The sequence below is a fragment of the Urocampus carinirostris genome, chromosome 1 (assembly GCF_059441175.1).
Source record: "Urocampus carinirostris isolate Australia breed hairy pipefish chromosome 1, RoL_Ucar_1.0, whole genome shotgun sequence".
NCBI lineage: Eukaryota > Metazoa > Chordata > Actinopteri > Syngnathiformes > Syngnathidae > Urocampus > Urocampus carinirostris.
In genome coordinates this window covers 46862271-46882734 of record NC_142349.1, presented here as the reverse complement: position 1 = coordinate 46882734, position 20464 = coordinate 46862271, and the positions used below count along the sequence as shown (strand labels likewise).

General features: G+C 38.6%; 1 protein-coding gene across 1 annotated transcript in view; it reads left to right on the top strand.

Annotated features, from left to right (window-relative positions):
* The window catches only part of LOC148374933 (protein tweety homolog 2-like), a 51245-nt gene extending 31515 nt beyond the window's left edge, over positions 1 to 19730 (top strand). Inside the window, exons 6-14 of the mRNA XM_088342596.1 lie at positions 1788 to 1860; positions 4922 to 4991; positions 5265 to 5320; positions 6787 to 6879; positions 7695 to 7787; positions 12675 to 12817; positions 12915 to 13100; positions 15987 to 16065; positions 18790 to 19730. Coding sequence (XP_088198722.1) covers positions 1788 to 1860; positions 4922 to 4991; positions 5265 to 5320; positions 6787 to 6879; positions 7695 to 7787; positions 12675 to 12817; positions 12915 to 13100; positions 15987 to 16065; positions 18790 to 18870 — 874 coding nt within the window. The 3' untranslated portion in view covers positions 18871 to 19730. The remainder of the gene's footprint in view (positions 1 to 1787; positions 1861 to 4921; positions 4992 to 5264; positions 5321 to 6786; positions 6880 to 7694; positions 7788 to 12674; positions 12818 to 12914; positions 13101 to 15986; positions 16066 to 18789) is intronic.
* The last annotated feature ends 734 nt before the right edge of the window (positions 19731 to 20464 follow it).

Below are 20464 nucleotides of genomic sequence, written 5' to 3'. Positions count from 1 at the left end.
TTAAATTATATCAAAATGTAATTTTGGGGGATTTTGGTGATTTGTTTTTTTCTTTTAACGTCTGTCTGCCTGTTACATATTAGCTATTTTGGCATTCCAACCAGAGGATCTATTAGAAAACAACTTACTATTTCAAATACACTTTATTCCATTCGATACAAATAACATTAATATCATTAAAGGAAGTTAGTAATAAAAGTTAAAGAAGTTAAAAACTTGAAATTTTGTTACTCTCTGACTTACAGTCAAGATTGCAGCCTTAGTCAGTTGGGTTATGATGCGCATGCAAGAATTTACATTTTTCAGAGGTGCTCAAATACACTCTACTTTACCTTTTCTGGGGTTAAGGTGGCGTTTAGACGTTACTAGAAGCAGGCCTTTTCTTACTTTTACCATTTTCAAGCTACTCTGACAAAAAAAACCTGTGGGAGCAAGCATGATGTTTCTCTCCAGCACTCCCCCCAGCCACCTTTCCTCAAATCTAATGTGCCAAACAAATCCGATAAAAGTAAGATAAAAGCAGATAGGCACAGTGGAAAAAAACCATTAGGGCTTTTTGAACTCAATTGGGCATTGTTAAGACACAATTAATAGAGAAAATATTTAACTTTCATTTTTTAAGGAAATCTCAAATTACAAACCCCACCTTTAATCACATTTAAATAATCGCAATTCCCCGATACCGTGCAAAGCAGCCTCCTTGTATGTAATCTTACAACCACGTTAAAATCTTTCCTTTCACATTTTCCATTTCTTTATTTGTTTTCTGAAAACTGCAATATTTAAGGACGTGCTAGACATATTTAACTGTTTTCTGAATGGAGTTTATTTATGCATTCTGACAATGCTTAAGAAAAAAACACCATGACAAGGATGATGGATTACTGTACACACAGTCCTGACTTCCTATCACATTTGGCCAATTTAGCGCTGCCCACGCATCGGGCACTAGCAGACCAGATGCTGCTTCCTTCTCCCCCTCCTCCTCTTCTTTCTACTCATCATCCTGAGCTGATGCAACTCGCTAATGCTTATTGATCGGGCCCGCTACCGGATGTGCATGCAGCTCCCTTAACTAATCATTAAGTGCTCTCAGACTTCTTTATTGCTGCTTTTTCAAGAAGGTCTGAGGAGTCGGCTGAGAAGCCAAGCCTGCTGCTGCTATCGCTTCCTTTATGGATCCATTAGAAGGGCAGTTTGCCTGTCTACAACAAGCTTAATAAACGCCCCCAAAAAGATGCCAAAAAAACAGTTCTGAGGAGTGATGCAGTTTGTGACCCATGTGACTTCCATCTTCTGTAAGGAATGAGCTTGATTTAAAAGTATGCTCATCTACGTTCTGTTCGTTTGATAGAGACAATGATATTTGAAACATATTCAGGACACACTACCAGCATTATGATCCCACGACCAAATAAATAAAAATACAGCTTTCCTGAACAAGGATTACAACTCTTACTTGGTGACTTTTCCAAAAGTACTGATAAGTGTTTGAGAAGGAATTGTGTGAAAAAGTCACAATAACATCAAAGCTTTTAATTCGTTAGTGAGGAATTTTGTATTGTAACTGGTTGCGATCTGTTATTAAAGCACTGATGATTTAATTGTGTATTTAAAAAAAGACGCAAGATAATAGTTGGTTTATGGACTGTCATTTGGAGGCATGGATTTAGTGTACTTTTTAATCAGATTGAAATGTTTCCCATGAGTGTTCAAATGAAGTGCTACATAAATGTTTATGCCTTCTCCATCTTTTCACCGCTTTTGTGTGTAAATTTATTTTTTAGGATAATGGCTTTTGTGGTGCTTTCTGTGATCATGAGCTGGGCCTCACTGGGAGCCAGCTTGGCTACATCTGTGGTGAGTTTTTCTTTTCCACTTTTGTATTCCCGCTTCATTTATTTAGGTTCCTTTTGCTCAATCAGTCACGTTGCAAAGCTGATTATAAACTCAGCAGCCTTTCGTAATAATCACAGCTGTAAACAACACTCCATGGCGTTAATTACACATCTAAAATCTGTCTTTGTTGTGTGGTTTGGATTCCCCATACATCTTGCATGTTGTCTATTGCTGAGCGTTCATTGTTGGACACATTTCAGCTTAACATGGTAATGGAGACAGCGCATTTGGGGCACAGTAAGGGGTACCAAGAATACTCCCCATATTACCACCCCTGGTTTACTTCTGGTATCCCCTTTTATGCCTGGATCTTCTGGAGGCATCGTGGAATCTGAGGATTATCCCTGTAGATTAGACATCTGGACCGATGCAGCGAAGCATAAAATTAAGCTTGGGGTGGTGACTGAACCTGAAATGTAGTGGGGACATCCAACATCATTGAAAATGCATGTGTTTGCGCATGACAAACTTTTTGGACTTGTGCTATTTTGTTTCAAATCGCTTTCTGTGAAAGTACTGCACTGTACATTTGGAAATAACTGGGCTCAATTTAACATAATAAGATTTCACAGTTAAACAAGAAACATGACGTTGATTTATTTATGCAGCTGCAATTATCGTTGCTGTTCCTAATAACCTTGTTGGCAATATCTTGGCATATCACTCCAATAACCGAGGTTGATAATCAAACAGATGGTTGTACGCACATTGAGTAAGAGTGAAAGTGGATACAGCCAGTTAACTGCCCAAAATAATATTCTTTCCAAGCAATAATAACCACGGTCTGTACATAGCCATGCTAAATTACTAATAGGCTGCTTATAGCAAGGTTAGCTCTTTTTGGACTCTTGGACAACGCACCATCCATCCCCTATAGCAGAGGTCAACAACCTTTTGAATCTGGGAATCACTTCTTTGTTACTGATTAGTGCTAAAGGCTACAAGTGTTATGTTATGATATTTTGGAGATTACTGCTATCTTGTTATTACTGTATGTCAACTATGTTATTGCAAAGCTTTTATTACTAAGGAGTAGGGCTAAAAGGTGTTCTTTGCGGGCTACCTGGTGCCCATGGGGACCACGTTGATGACATGGGCTCTATAGATTGTGGTCTATCTTAACCTAGGTTTTTGTTTTTTTCCAGTTTTTTGATATTTAATAAATTATTACATTCATCATTAAAATGAATGAACACAACCAACTTATGTTGTTTTCCGCATAGAAGTTGCTTATTGGTGGTTGAAAGAAAGAAAACTATGCTTATCCCGCAAATATCTCTTGAGCACATGCTAGTTTAATGAAAGCTGTCATCATCATGTGTAACGAGATGCAGATGAAGGCTAACGTACAGGACCCCACGCTGACATAACATTTATTTTATGTATTCCACCGCGGTCCCTGCTGGAACTGAACTTAAGGAATGCTAGCCGCTGATCCATTTTAAACAAAGCACTATAGGTCACAGGCCACGTTTTGCGCTTCATCCTGGCTTTGTTCACAGGAGTACAAAGTGCAGCTTTACTATCGATTACTTGTCTGTCGCTTTGTGAAGTGCTGTCAATCTTGCTGTGCACTGTTATTCTTATAAGAAAGAATTTTTAATAGGGTTTGTCATGTGAAAGAAGGAAAGATGTTGCTATTATCACGACCAATGTCAATACTGATTATTATACCTGCCTTGAGCATAAAATACCAAACCCTAAAACATCTTGGTTCTAGTTGGAACATGAAAAGAATCAGCCCCCATCAGCCTTTTACAATAACCCAGAGTGTCTAAAAATAACCTTTGGTGTAAAGCACAGCCAATAATTGGTCTTAAGGCATGGTCACACAGCCTTTCACAGGCGTATCGCAGCTGAATCACAGCCAGAAGTTTCTGCCCGTGAAGCAGACGCTGTGGAAAATGTGCAAAATTGGCTAAACCCGCTGTTTACCCGTGGTATGCCTGCGAAACAGACGCCGGCGACTGTTCCGCGTCCTTATCGCGGGTTACCGCGGCTGCATCGCGTTTGACAGTGCTTACACGCGGTACACACGCTAATGCACGTGATAACACCGCGATACAGGCGCAGAATAAACGTGCTATGACCGTGCTCCACCCGCGAAAACCCGCTAAAATTTTGCGTCCTACTCGCGTGTAACCACGCCTTGGCCGCGGCCGTAGCACGTCCTAGCACGTTCGTACCGCGTCTTTACCTCGTGTCTGCCACGTGTGCCGCCCGCGGTTACCCGTGGTCTAAAGTTTTGAGCAGCGCAGAACTTTTTCGCGCCGCCAGCCGCGTTTGAATTTCTTACTGCGTGTAAAGCACTGCTGTATCTCGTCTGTATCGCGATCTCAAAGCGCCCAACAGCGTCTGCTTCACGGGCAGAAATTTCTGTCCGTGATTCAGCCTCGATACGCCCGTGAAAGGCCTTTAAATAGAGGTGGCTTTGTCATGTTGGTATTATTTTCTTATTTTCTTCATCTCCAATGTTTTACTCCTACCATTTTGTGTGTTAGTTTCTTTTTTATTTTATTTCTAAAATATACCACCAACCTGAATCATCCAAAAAACAAAACAAACCTATTATAAAAGCAGTTACTGAAAATTTTCTCTTAAGCTATTTGATGGGAGTTTTTAACCTATATTAAAAAGAATGTGGCTCCAATTGTGAGCCCTGTGGAACTAACGTCGGGTTAACCATAAATATAATAATAATTGATATAAGTTGAAAACAGCTTTTAAGGTCCATAAATATTAAACAACCCAATCGATAGTACGTGTAGCTAGTGGTATTTGAGCCGGCTTATCATGTTCTGCAATGTTAAAATGTCAAACTTGGAAAAACAGAGTATACCCATCAAAGTGTTTGTTTGCAGGCATCAGGATTTCTTATGGGTTGTGCTAAACAATACAAGAGTGTTACAGCTTTAATGGGCAGCAAAGCATGACAAGTAGAAGATCAATAAAGATTAAGTTAAAAGAGTTGTGCGTGAGTGTTCTGACGGCTTTTGACATGTGTTGGGGTGTTCTCACACAGGCCACCAGTGACTTCTGTGTAGCTCCTGACAAGTTTATTGTGAACCAAACGCAAGATTTTCTCACTGCAGGTAATCATTGAACAATTGAGTGGTGTTCCACTTACAGCTTAGGAAAAATGAAGCTCATGCAATCATCTCTTTTTTTTCAAATTTGTACATGTATTTGTACGAGAAAACATGTTTTATTCGTTTCAGTAAGAACTTATTACTCCCAATTTTGAAATGATTTGCATGAAATGAAATGTGATTTTATTTTCACGGTTGCTTAATTTTTCCAGAGCTGTATCATGAGTAAATTTGACCACATATCGAGCTTAAATGTGTTTCTTTCTCACCCGGTAGATGTTGCTCACTATTATTTATTCTGCAGTCCGAATCTACCAAACCCCTTCCAGCAGGTACGGACTCCCACACACAGTGTATGAGTGAGTAAACAAAGAGCAATTAAACTGCATCATGAAACAAGCACCATCACACATTGAATTAGTTCAAGCGACACCTTTTATCTTTTTAAGCACTTTGCCTTCCGGCACTCTCATAAGCAATGCAGTTTATTCATTCATAGTTTGCATACTCTCTGTTACTGTGCACAACAACAAAAACAATATGTTGAGAGCGTAATTAGGATGCAAGATATGTAGATATGTATGAAAGGAGGCTTCATAAATAAACATGGTTTACATATGCATAACTCTGGGATTTTCATCTATTTTCAAGAGTGATTTCACTAAAATTCAGCCGGAAACCAGTCCAACTTAGTTCCAGTGATGACAGGAGTGCTAGTGCAGAATGGATTGATGTTTTATGAAATCTTCAGTGAAAACAATGTCACTATTACCACCCTATACAATTGTAAACTATTTCTAATGAAAGTTTTGTCGAGTTTGCTTAAGTATCATGAGAATGTTTAGGTTTCTTTAACTCTATTTGCTGGATGTCTTTGCTAAGACTCTCTGATTAGAATTATTGTAAGGCAGACCTGGGCACTCCGGTCCTTGAGGGCCGCGTGTGCTACCTGTTTTTTTTTTTAGGTTTCTCTGCTCCAATACAGGTGATTCCGAGCTCCTGCCAGCTCATAATTTATGTCACCTAAGTTGAAAAATAGAAACCTCCAAAATCATGCAGGACATATGACCAAGTGCCCAGCAATTGGCATTTTTATTCAATTTACATTAGAGTTATGGAGCATGCACGTATTTTTCAAATCATCGGGGAAGGACTACTGACAGTCATATCTGTTTTTGCTAAAATGTTTTATTGCGAACATATTCACAAACGAATTCTATTTTCTTTTCACATAAGATTTTTCTGTCCAAAGTGCAAAATACCCCGCTCCTAAACATGCTATACCTTTAAGAAACAACTTTATGTCACTGGTGTACTTTACGACAGTGGTGACACGAGTGACAAGGTATGTCTCAGATTCTCCGACTTAAATCTGCTGTTGTGCTTATTTGACTCTGTGCTAAGCTAGTTCATCATCTCATAGCTCTTCAATTTTTTTCCTTGATTAGTAACTTCTACCTATCCTTATATCCTTATCCTAGTTTATAGCGTCAGTTTGGATTTGTTAGAATTGAGAGTGTTCTTAATTTTTTTATGACTTTTGCACATTTTAGTCAGGTTTTAGAGGTATGTAGAATTTCTAGACCCATTTGTCATCAGTTTGTCATCAGTTTAGTGGTAAAGTGAGACTTGTTAAGGAATAAAGAGAATGTAGTCCACTGATCAACTCTATTTTTGGTGTGGTGGAACTATTTAGGAAGTAGAGCTACTTAGAAGTGCATTATTTTGCTTTACTTAGGTCAAATTGTTTGCTGACAAGGCGCTTCCTTGTTAACCTGATTTTGTTTTATGTATGCAGTCACTGACTATCTGCCAGCGCTCGTTGACCACCATGCAGATCCAGATTCAGGGTTTGCTGCAGTTCGCTGTTCCTGTTTTTCCCACCGCTGAGGTATATAAACATATATCAATATCGCAACGCATGAAGGCAGCCACTCTAACAAATTTCACACACTTTGGCAACGGGTCTTAAATTAGTGGCGAATGTTTTATTTATTAAATACTTCTATTTTGTTTGCTTTAACTGTCTACATTGACACAGTGTTACAATATCGTTTATATTTCTAGTACAGTACTTGAATTGTGATATTGCAATAGCGCCAATAACATTACAAAAAATTCACCCCAGCCACCACCTTTTTGACCTTTGTCCCTCTGGTAGACGTTACAGGTCTCGAAACATGAGGACTCACAGCCTCCCCCCATAAGGTCACCACCAACCTACACAAGCAACTACTTTTCATTGCACTATTATATGACTTAGACCAATCTCTATACTGCTTTGTAAATTTTAATACTGACTCTCTTTAATCATTTTCTCTTTAAAATTTTTGTGACATGTTTACCCTAGAGTGCCACGTCTAATCTTGTTGCGGTACAATGTTTCACAACATTGATATGAATAACAATAAAGACAGTTCAATTCACTTTTAAAAATGTTTACAACAGCAAAATATCCTTTTAATGATACAAAATAAGTCACAGCAACAATTTTCAGGTTTGATGCATCGCAATGTATATTCTTCATTACCGTATTGCATACATGTTGTTCGTAGTTCATGCATTTGGGCAGAAACACAAGTGCCATAAGGCGGAGGCATTCTATTTAGAGTACAATGCAAAGCGTTTGTACTGTGAATCAGGCCTTGACATCTCTGTGCACAACACTACATGATTTCTCGTACTTTTCTCCTTCATTTCACGCAGAGAGACCTTTTAGGCATCCAGCGGCTATTGAACACTAGCGAATTTAATCTGCACCAGTTGACGGCCTTGCTTGATTGCCGCGGGCTGCATAAGGTGAGGATTTTTTTCAGATTCTTCTACTTTTTTGTCGGATTTTTTTTAATTTGTCGGCATTATCGCATTTTTTGGGAGTACGTAATCATTTTACACGGTTAGATTCATTACACTCACGGATGTAAGAGACCATGTTTGCGTCTTTGGTGAGCTACTCCAGCTTTATATAGTATCCTGTTTCAAACTGACCGTGGTGTTTCTGTGATTTGTATACTTTTATCGTGAATCTCAAAAGTGTAAGCTTTCCAATAATGTATGGTATTCAGTGACTGGTGACATCGTATAAACTCTGTCTGTTAGTGTCTGAGACACGTATTTGCTTTTGCCTTCGACGACCCAATGTTAAGGGGTAAGTCCGGTGCGCCTTAAGTATGGAAAACATACGAGAAAAGGCTATTTTCGGTGGGTGTGTTCTATGATTTGGTATAATATTTAATTTCACTTTTCCTTATCTCAAACTAAGCGTTGTAAGTGAAAAACGCTGCTGAATACCTATGGCCATGCGTTTATATCTTTCAGGAAAACTGAATTACTTCCAATGATGCCATACCTTTCATTCAGTTTAGCATCTTGTGCGCTTTGTAAAGACTTTGCGGGTCGGCAATACAATAGCGTCTTTTGGTGCTCCCTGACCTTTATTGTACCCACTGATCAGTTTAATATCTGATGATATTCTCGCGGCCTTGTCCAATAATATCATCAACAACATGGTACTGTGACTTAAAAAAGGTGTGAGGATGGCATAAAACCAAATTCCTTTTCGTGTATGGTTCGAAACACTAGTGGTCAAGTCGATCGAATTCGGTGCACTAGCCGCCGCGATCATGGTTTGATGACCATTACATCCAAATTTGGGAATTGTGATCAGCGATATATTTTGACTAATCAATCGATCCTTAAATATGGGACTTATTTGTTTTTGAGGAACCCATTCCCTACCTGTAATTAAAATTATAAGTACCTTATTGTCTCGTGCAGCTTATGATTGAAAGAAACTATCACAAAAGACTAATTTTTGGGCATGCACCTTATTACTCGGTGCACATTTAGTTCAGAAAATACAGTTGGGTTTGGTTGATTGAGCCCAAACCTATTTGTAGTACACGTTTATAACCCCATATAACTGTAGTTGTGCACCGCACATCTCCGACTTCCAGGAATCAGTGTATTTTTTTTAATTGAACCAGGAATAATTTCTTATTGATATCTCAAGAACTGACCTTGGAAAAAGTACCCTAATGTTAAATTAATCTTGATTATTCCATGTGTCCTCTCACTGTAGGACATGAACAGCTCTTCTAATAACGTGTCCCTCGTTAAATCCTGTAATAGTGTTCATCCGGCTATGTGAACGCAGCAAAACTCCAAATTACCAGTGTAATTGTCTCATTTCTAGTCACTCTCATTGCACTCTAAATCTTCCAAATTCTCGTTTTTAATGTTTTTTCTTACCAGATAGTGAACCAACTGCAATAAAACCAAAATAGTTTAGGTTATCTTTAGAGGCCCCATTAGATGGACTTCATTTCACTCCATCTATCTTTTTATTATTGCAGTTTTCAAACATGAAAGTACTGACTAGTTTTCTTTGTGCCCTATAATTTTTATTTTGAGATAAGCGCTGTCTTACATGTCTTATCTGATAACAATCTTATCTCATACTGCTGCCGAATTTTTACTGCATACTTCAAGTGACGCAAATTAGATTATTTTTCTCTCGGGTGACACAATACACCAAATCTGCATGGAATGAAATCAGATACCATTGGATTGGAATCAAACATGGTTAAAATTGACTGCAGTGTTTATTTGCCAATGTGAGTGCCATGTTAACATGGATATATAGATTATCAACATATACAAACTATGAATTAAGGAATTACAAGACAAAGACAATTTAGGCTAGGTTCACACTCAGGGTAATCTGATTTTTTTATACGGACGTGACCTGTATCCGATCTGTTGAAGTCCATCTGAACAGCGCATATCCGCTTTTTTTCACCAAAACCCAGGCCACTTTCATATTTATGTCCTAAATCCGATTCATAACTGATTTTTAGGAATGCGACTTCTGCCTAAACAGTCTAAGCGCATTCATGTCAGGTGGGAGGAAGCGGAGAAATAAACAACCACAGCGGACAAAAACATGTGTCATTAAATCACACAATAATGGAAGCTAAACACTTGTTTATTTTGTACCCCACGGAACAGCCAACATCGCATCGAAGATTTACAACATGTCGCTCAACTTCATTCTCAAAGCAATAGTATCCTCCAGTGGAAGTTAAGAATATTTACATTCACATCCCACCACACGGACAACATTCAAAGCAAGAAAGCAAAGTTAAGAATTTCATTAAAAATTGGAGGGAGAACGCTCCGCTGTTAACATCCATGAGTACTTCCGCAAACCTGAGTGCATTTCATTTCATTTTCATTTCATTGCGTGTGACGTCACATGTCCTCTTTTGCGCATATGTGAGAGCTTTGGCACTTTTCCATGAAGATCAGGTTGCATACGAGTCGCATTTAGTTGGAAATGTGAGCAATCTCAAAAAAACATCAGATTTGACCGTAAAACCGGAATTGAGAATTAAACTCTGCAGTATGATCCTAGCCTAACTGATAACGAACACACTGCGTAGTGTAGTATAAACTGGAAAAGACATAGGCTCAACATACTGTATTTTTCAGACTATAAGTCGCTCTGGAGTTGTACCAGCGAAAAAATGCATACTTAAGAAGGAAAAAACGTATTTAAGGAAATTTATTTGAAAAAAATTCAACACCATAAACATACATGTCATCTTGAGAGGTAATTTGATATTAAAATAAAATAGAGAACAATAGACTGAATAAGTTTATGTTTACGGTGTACAAATGAATCATTGAAATGCCTGGTAATATGAGTAACTATGTAAAATGTTAAGAGTTATTCAGATAATTGTAGAAAGCCAATGAAATTGTCATCCTCTGTGTTACTTTTACTGGTAAACTGCCTCAACTCGGGAGGTAGACAATAGGGCTGCTTCTTCTTTACGCGTTGAAAAATAATACATTAGAAATTAAAACTCAATGATATGATATTGTGTTAATAAATTCACATATAAGTCTTACCAGATTATAAGTCGCACCCCAGGCCAAACTATGAAGAACACTGTGACTTATAATGTGGAATATACAGTACTTGTACTTTCAAATAGGAATAAACTTGCTAATTGATGCCATCATTTCAGAAGAGAAGAAACAGGAATTTTCTTGCTAATTCATGTGACCGGTAATCAAACAAACATTTGACGGAGATGTAAAATGTTTCCCTGATTATTTTCTTTTTATTAAATAGTGCTCTAAAAAGTTTCAGCTCTGATTTAAAACATGAAACGCAAATCCACTTAAGAGTATTTAACTCAATCGAATTCATAAAGCTCTTCAAGGCAACCGCCGTTGCACACAAAATTTTGTCTAATATAATCATGCTCAATAAAATTATACCACAATTGGTGCTACTGTCGCTATGATATTGAATTTAACAACCAAATTGGTAAGCAAATGTCCTCCTGCAAACATGAATTACAAAAATGGAGGTGATTGCGACGTTGTTATAGTTATACCTTTCTAGAACTTATTTTCTTTGTCAGCAGTGCAAGGTGTGTGTGTGTGTTTTAGGTTAGTTTTTCTCGACTGGTAGGTCGGGACCCAAAAGTGGGTCATGAGCCTTTGCCATGGCGAAATAATGCTAAGAATAAATAAAAGAAACGTCATTTACAATCCTTAAAAGTAGATAGCGATAATGCCCTGCTCGATCTCTTCTTCCTGTTCAATCAATCGGCGCGTGTAAAAGGGACCATATCTCCTTTTATTGTATTTTTGTAGGTTTTATTTCCCTTTTCTCCACATAATAATGGGTCCCAAGAGAATTAGTGATAAGGGGAAGGAAAAGTGGAAAACTGTGAATACAACCCTTAATTTAAAGAAGGAAACAATTTTGAAATACAAAAGTGGTGTATTAGTGTCTGCCATTGAAGCACTGCTTAAAAGGTACAATAAATGGTTTAAGAATAATATATTTTTTGTTTTCGACCAGTATATTATTCTTTATTAACTACATAATTAAATTATCATCGATGGTTAGGTACATGTGTTATTAATATTTTAATTTTATTTTGTATGTGGCTTTTGAAAGCAGTTTTAGAGGGATATGGAAAAAATATTGCGACTTATAGTGCGGAAAAAAACGATACTGCATCTAACTTTATTCATTGGAAGACGTTAAGAATATGTCGTGTTTGCCGTTTTACAGAAACCATATATTTTTTAATGATCAAACATTTTGGAAAAGTGACAAGGAGCCACTAGGGAGCACCAAACAAATGAAGTACCAGAGCAAGTTAGGCAGGTCGAAAATTCATGTCATTTCATGTCATGTTTATTTGTATAAATTTGTAACAAAGTCCAACTTTGTTAGCGATGGAAAGCATCTCCCTCTGCCTCTTTGCCCCGTCTGATAGTGCTTTTGTCAGTCCAGACAGCCTCGTTACCATGGTGGCTTTTAGAGAAACTTGAAAAAGATTTGCACTTACATAATATCCGTTTGTCAAGCGGTTTTACGTATGTGAGCAACACGCCATTGTCTCGCACGCAGACACAAGCAGAAGCTGTCGTTGACTGTTTAGCCAATCAAAATGCAGAACAATACACAATGAAAATTCACAAAGTAGCAATGAATGAGCGAAACAAGAATGAATTACGAAATGATCCCAAGTAAAGTAAGGGAAGTATCCCAAACGTGAATGTGGAAAATAATGATGAGTAGATGGGTTATGTTTTACTTCATGACTACCATCACACCTTTAAGTCATCGCGCATTTGTATTGGTTGACGCTGCAGGATTATCTGGACGGCCTAATGGGATTGTGCTACGATGGGGTGGAAGGCCTCCTCTACCTGGCTTTGTTCTCCCTGCTGGCGGCGTGTGCGCTCTCTGCCGTGCTGTGTGCCATTTTCCGAGTGTGGACGATAATGGGCAGGAGGTCAGCAGCTCGGGGTGACTGCCAAGTCCTCCGCCAGCCACATTCCTCTTCTCATTACCTAGCAAGGGGCTGAATTGTGCGGTTCCTCTCTCCTTAGAGACAAAGAGTATGACGACATAGACGAGGAGGACCCATTCAATCCCGAAGCGAGACGCATGTCCTACAACCCAAGGAGGTCCAACGTCCACAGCTTCTGCAGCTACACCAGCAGCGCTGCCAGCCAGGCCAGCATCCATCCTCCTCCTCAGGCTGCCGCTAGCGTGTTGCCCGCCCCGGAATACATGTAAGAAAAACACGACACTGTCAGGCAGAAAATACTGTCGCATGCAGGCAGGCCAATAGATAATTCTGTGATTGCCAAGTCGCCCATTAGGTGAGGCTGACGGTCCACCAGAATTAGACCCCAAAATATAGTCTCATTGTATTCTAAAGGAACAAATCCCCGAAACATATTGTATTTTAGCTTTAAACTGCCGATGTTTCACTTTATTATTAATGATAATGATTAATCGATCCCAAAATAAAAATGAAGACACACAAAAAAATGCTGTTTTTTATTGTAAACAAACTACGATTTATTTACAGGGAAAGGGAAATCAAATCAATATCAAAGTAAACATTTGTGGCAGGAGAAACCAGCATTTGTAACTACCAAAGAGACCAAATGTTAAGAAAGGGGTAATAAGGGCGTAGAAGAGATTCTGCAGCAATTGGAAGTACTGATCAATAAGCCCAAAAATAAGATAATACATTTTAAGAGTCTGGAGTTACTTTATAGCGTGTCAGACTGAAATATTTGAAAACACCAAAAACAGTTTATTGTGGAGTCTTTTTTTTTTGTTTATCTTTGAAACAAAAGCATTACATGGGGGGTAAGGGTCACTCATTGCCCCATGAAGAAATCCATAATTCCAAGTCTTTAAGATGATGGAGAGGGAGTGAAACGATCCACGGACCATCTCGTGAGTGCAACAGGCTTTCTCGTCGAGGGGCCAAGGCTCTGGGCTTCGGCCTTACTTGTCCCCATTGTCCAAGGGGAAAAGGCCAGACAGGGCCCCCGTTTGGGCCGCTGTCCCGTAAGCAAGCGTGAATAAAAAGAGAGTGCAGGCGTTCCCTCCTATGCCTTTTAAATACCAATGAGTTCATCGGTTATCGGAGGCGTGTCCTATGACGTCGAAGTTTCCTGTTGATGCTTTTCAAACTAAAGTTCTCTAATTCACTGATTGATCTGTAGGCAGAATTGTATCCAGAGTCACGACGAAATAAATCTCTGGCATGAATCATGAGGACATACATAGACACATAATTAATCTTTCGATTATTTGAGTGTTCAAATCTTTATTATAAAGCTCACCAGCTCAGTAGCCTAGATGGTAAGGCGCCCGCTTTGAGACTGGGAGGTTCGGGTTCGCGCCCCGGCCGAGTCATTCCTAAGACTTAAAAAGTGGTCGGCGGCGCCCTCTGTTGGCTGCGGCTGCATCGGCTCGCTACAACGGGTCAGGTGCAATCGACATTTCGTTCTGTGTACATTGTTACACAGAATGACAATACAAGGAAATTATTATTATTATTATTATTATTATTATAAAGCTGGTGAGTCTGATCACTACCTGTAGATGAAGGGGCTCTGGTACGTCCCGCTCTTGTGTGCAATTTAGGAAAAAGTAAAGAATGGTGGGTCTTTCGAAATTTTTCCGGTTTTGGCAAAGTTTGTGGTTGGAAACGGCTAGGGCAGGGGTGTCAAACTCATTTTAACTCGGGGGGCCACACGATAGAAGGAGAGAGAGAGAGAGAGAGAGAAAGAAACACAAGTACAGTGTCTTTGTTGGAGGCACCTGGCTTTGGCAAAATCAAGCTGACATATTTCAACCTGCAGCTTGTTTTTCCTCTTGTGCTCCTCTGAGTGTTGTCTCGCGGGCCGGATTCAATCCCTTAGCGGGCCTGATTTGGCCCGCGGGCCGCCTGTTTGACACCTGTGGGCTAGGGGGTAAATGTATTCTTGGCAGTGTAGTCCTCTAAACCCATTTTATTTTTATTTCAATTGCTGCATTGGCTCCCTGTGTGTTTCAGGATCAATTTTAAGGTGTTTCTACTTGTTTTTAAATGTTTTAATGGTCTTGGGCCATCCTATTAGTCTTATTTGCTTTTATTATATCAGTCCTCGAGGTCCCTGAGGTTCTCTGGCAGCGGCTTGTTGACTGCTGCCAGGGTGAGGACCAAAACTTACGGTAAAGCAGCATTCATCCACTTTGGCCCTCACATATGGAACAGTAGGCAGGAGGACGTCAGGTCTGCAGTGATTCTTTCTTTTTTTAGGAGCATGCTCAATAAAGGAGGGAATTCTATTTTCTTATCGTACACTTTTTATACAGCACTTTGAATGGTAATTTATTGTCTAAAAGGGCTCGACAAATAAAATTAATTTTATCTCATTTCATATATGTACGCGAAGAAAAAAATATTAACCGTCCTTTTTCTCTGTCTCTTTCTCAATTTCTCTTTTTCTATTTTTCCTCTTTCTCCGCTCTCTTTTTCTTTATCTCTTTCTATTCATTTCTCTCTTTTTCTGTCTCATTATCCATCTCCCCTTTCTGTTTTTTCTCTCTCTCTTGTTGTCTGTCTTTCTCTTTCTTTGAAATGAAATGAAATGATCTGCATTTATATAGCGCTTTTCAAGTCAATGACTTCCCAAAGCGCTTTACAATGTGCTCCACATTTCCCAATAGCGGACTTGCAGCCATGCTAACCTGCTTATTAGGGGTTCAGTGTCTTACCTGTCACTTCGACATGTAACACGGACGAGCCGGGATTCGAACTGGGTTTCCTTGATCCCAAGACGAGCGCTCTACCTCCTGAGCTACTGCCGCCGCAGTTTTGTCCCTCTCTTTTTGTTTCTCTCTCTTGCTTTCCTCCTTACTCTCTCTCTTTCACTCTTCCTCCCTCCTTTTGGCCTTTAATGTACCATTTTGGCCGCCACTAAAGTGCTTGTTCTACCATCTGCCCCCTTGAGCCAAAATAGGTTTGATACCCCTTGTCTTTAGGATATGATCCGTCACTCTCTTTTCTGTGATCCGGGTCCGAATCCTGTTGTATTTAATGTAATGAAATTATGTACCTTGTCCTTTTCTTTACATTTACTGTGGTTTCTTGTCTCCACTTGTGTCTCCAGGAATCAGTCCATGTTGTTTGGCGGAAGCCCTAGATACGAGAATGTGCCTCTAATAGGCAGAGGATCTCCACCCCCTTTGGTGCGTTGGCCCTACACCGCCCTGGTGTCTCAAGTGTGACCACCACAATACACACCCGCCTCACACACAAAGCAGATGCAGGTTGACCTCAACATGAAACTGAGTGGAGTAATACTGCTCTCTAGTGGTTTTACGAAGAGCCATTATTTTCACACCAGTTAAATTTGTTCCCAAGAAGAAAAAATATGTCAAATATAAAAAATAACATCCAAAAAGCACACCAGACTTCATTGTCGCCATCATCATATGTAATAATAGAAATGTAAATCCCAGAGCGGATAGTTAATAAGTGAGTCCTGTATCCCGGGAGCAGCGGCTAAATAATAGATAAGTGTGGTAAATCCACCCTTTTTCTCCTCTAAAATGCCCTCTCTCTTTTATAATGAAGCTTCTGTCGGACGGCGGGGCTGCATTACTACATTGGCTGAATTTAAATGACTTGCAGAAGGCAGACAATGTGGCCCGCTGTTTAAAAATGTACACTCTGCCTCTGTGAGATACATTTCAACACCGCTATTAACTGAAGCTCATACAAGAATAATGGGCCTTATCGTGAAATATCAACGCAGTTGTGTCGCCAAATACCATTTGCATAATTCTTTCCCATATTGCCTCATATTGCAACATGAGACTGTATATTCAAAACGGCACTCAGGATGGTGCTAAAACCCCAATGGCGAACATATTATGGATTTAGTGCTGCAAATGGGCTGCTGTGAAACCTGAATATCTAATACAATTTTTAACAATCATAAAAATGAACTACGGATAAAAACTTTAAGAAAAGTAAGCATAGAAAAAGCTCCATTCATTGTTTTGAAATTGTAACACAACTCCTTTAATGCAAAAAGTTCTGAAAATACAATTTGAGATGTTTACAAAAAGTCAGTTATGTGAGATCAAGAGTAAGACAAATAATACATATAGGCCACTAAGTGCGAACATCGTTAAACAAAAGTAATATTCATAACATATTTTAAATCATTACCAATTTTTAGTCCAGAGAAATAAATTATTTTTCCAGCAAAAAACGGGGGAAATAAGTAATTAATAATTGAGAACTTTTTAGTAATGTGACCATAAATGTTCTATTGGACCTCATTCGTGTATTTACCATGTTTGGCCAGTCAGTTAGCTCAATCAAATAACTTATGCCGGCTTCTACACTGATACTTTTTTTTGTCACACATGCATGAAACCCAAACACAGTTTTAACATTTTTGTCCATACAGATTTTTTATTTTATTTTAATTTTTAAAATGTTTTCATGTACTTCTTTGGGTCTGTGTGCAGTCAGTTTTGTTTAAGTCTGACACTCAAACATCTATCACATTAACTGCTTTGATAGTTATTTTTTATTATGAACTCTTTAAAAAAAACTGTAAATTGTATATGTGTATGTAGATTTATTTGTACTTTTTGCTTATTTGCTGAATGTCATGGATTTTCTCAAATGTGTGGACATGGTCACAATTCACCAATCACTCTTGCTTATGTGCTGTTCAAGAGCTTTTCTTGCTCCCAAACATGCATGCTACGCTAAACGCTTCAAAATACTTGCAATGTGAGTACAGTACAACCTTTGTCTGTGATTAACACCACTTTAACCCCCCCCCGTGTATAATTATGTATACTGCATGTCCTCTACATTCTCTACATTGTGTTATTGTTACATCCATTGTTTTTATTTTGTGTGCCATTTGTGTTCATGTACCATATTTTCCACACTATAGACTGCACCAGATTACATGGCACACTCCAAAAAAATAGTCTTTTGCTATATATTTTAAATATATAATGCACACTGGACTACAAGACTCATTTAATTTGGACTATGGTAAACAATACCGCCGTTGTTTATATATTAGTACTAATCAGTCGAAAAATATTTGCTGACCAAATTGCAAAATATTGTATGCAACATGATTTGAACCAGGGTCCCGGCAGCAAGAGTGCTGAAACCTAACCATTAGCGGTACATATGACAGAGAAAAGGGCATTCGATTTTATCTCTCCATATTCTTACGTATGCAAGGTGGCGTATAATAGGGCACATTTGCAAATTTGGGGCTAATTTGGGATTTCTAGGTGCACCTTATCGTCCTGAAAATATGGTAAATAAAATGAAACTTTTGTATAAATTGTAACATACTCAGAAATTTACGGCAGGGCGGATTAAATCATTCAACAGCCTGTGGGCCGTATATTTGACATATCTGGTCTACAATATATCGTACGATTTGGCTCAGCAAAACACCGAATGCGGTAAAAATATATCAGAGTACAACAGGTTAAATGAAATACAGACTTATACATGTACATATATTATGCGTCAGGGGTCACCCACCTTTTTCAAGCTGAGAGTTTTCTATTTTATTACTAAATAGTTTGATGTGCATATCAAAAATAACAACTTATAACGTTATTGCTTTGTTGTTATTATGCTATTACAAGGTCAGTTATTTGAAGTAGGGTTAAATAGACTCAGTCAACCACTAATAAAAATAATTTTACTAGATAATCACCATGACATAGCACTGGTGAGCTATTTTCAGAACAGGTCCGCGGGCACCTCAGCGGACCTTAATGGGCACCCTGCTGCCTGCAGGCACCAAGTTGGAGACCCCTGTAATATGTGTGTACATGTATTTTTGTAAAAGAGTTATTGTTTTTTTTTTAAATTAATGTCCAATTTTCTCATCTTTACCCACTTTTCTTCCCCAGTACTCGCCTGGTATGAGGACGACCTATCTGTCTATGACCGAGGCCCAGATCCGACACTTTGGCACTGACTTCCAAGTGTAGTACCACTATGGCCACTATGCAAACATGAAGAACTGTCTTCACATGTCCATTCTGTTAACCGACCCTGGACGCTGCTGGCTAGGTGGGGAGGGGGGCTACCTCAGTAAGGCACACTTCGCACAACTTCTCCAAGCGGTTTCTTTTGTTGTTTTTTTTTTTTTTGAATGCTTTGGTTCGCCTTATGTTGAGATACCCTGCATGTGATTGAAAAACTTAATGGTCAAATGTGTAGCCTAAGATCTTTGCCCCTCTATTATAGAATTAAAGTAACCTTGAAGACCAAATGGGACACTGCATTGGTTACACATGCATGTCCAACCTCAACCCATACAAGAGAAAAAATACAAAATTGAAAGTCTATCACTCGGATATATTTGCAGTGTGTTTTTTCAATATTGATACATTTATTCCAATGTAAATGCACTAAATCCAATGTCTTTCGATTCAAATGGGTGCAATTAGAATGAGAATTATTCTCACAGTGCAGAATTGCATTTTGAGCACAGATATTAAAAAACTTCTGCCTGTGAGCACATCCAATGTTCAGTAACATGGTAGCAAACCAAACGGGAACGACTCAGCAATTTCCATTTCCTTTGTACAGCATTTCCTTGGGTTACATCATACTATGATAAAGAAATGACTTGCAAGAATTTCTTTATGATGAGAACGTTATCAAATGTGTATAATTTTTTTTACTGGACTGAATTGGAACGTCAGGTTTATAATACCATTCCATAATTTTACTGCAGAGCACAATCACTTGACTTATTGTAATTATGCTGAAACTGTTTTCTCATGAAGATATTTTGGTTTAATGCCTTTTTATTGTAAATGAGTAAAATCCTCTTTGTCGACAATGTGTGACTGTCTTACATCTGAAACTACTGTGTCATGTTTTTATATGGCTGGAAACATGTGAAAACTTTATGTTTTAAAGCACGTTTTAGATGGGTCGGACTAGCTACCCTATGCTTTACTGCACACACAAAACATCTTGCTGATTTTGAGTAAGAACATTCACACTTTCAGTAAGCAACATTGTCTCACCGAGAATGCGCGAAACAATGAATCCACTAGGTATGTTTTCTTATCTTGATGGACAATAGTTCTGATGAGAAAAATTATCCATGAGCTATGCCACATAATGCAAATCAGGGAACGCAAACTCATGACCTGGGGGCCAATTGCAGCCTATAAAATAATAGTTTGAGGCCCCTGACTTAAAGTTAAAAGGGACATTGTTTATTTTTAGCGCCTCAATGTGGCAGAAAAAAATATATTGAGGAAAAAAAACATTTGAAAGACAAGCAAAAAACATGAACTGTAATATAAAAGTGTAGTTAACAAAAATATACTTGTAGGCCAAGAAAATTGCATTTCTTTAAATAAGATTAGCCTCACATAGAGGTAGCTGACATAACTGGCTGCCATTTGCTGCTACGGGTATTCAAAAACCGTGAAAAAAGCTGGGGGGGGGGATAAAGAGAGTGCCATTTGGTCAGTTTGAGTTTCTGTAGATTGTTTTCTTCCTTGTGGTTTGTAGGATTCGTTTTGGTTGCACTAAACAATACAGCAACATCTAGTGGTCATA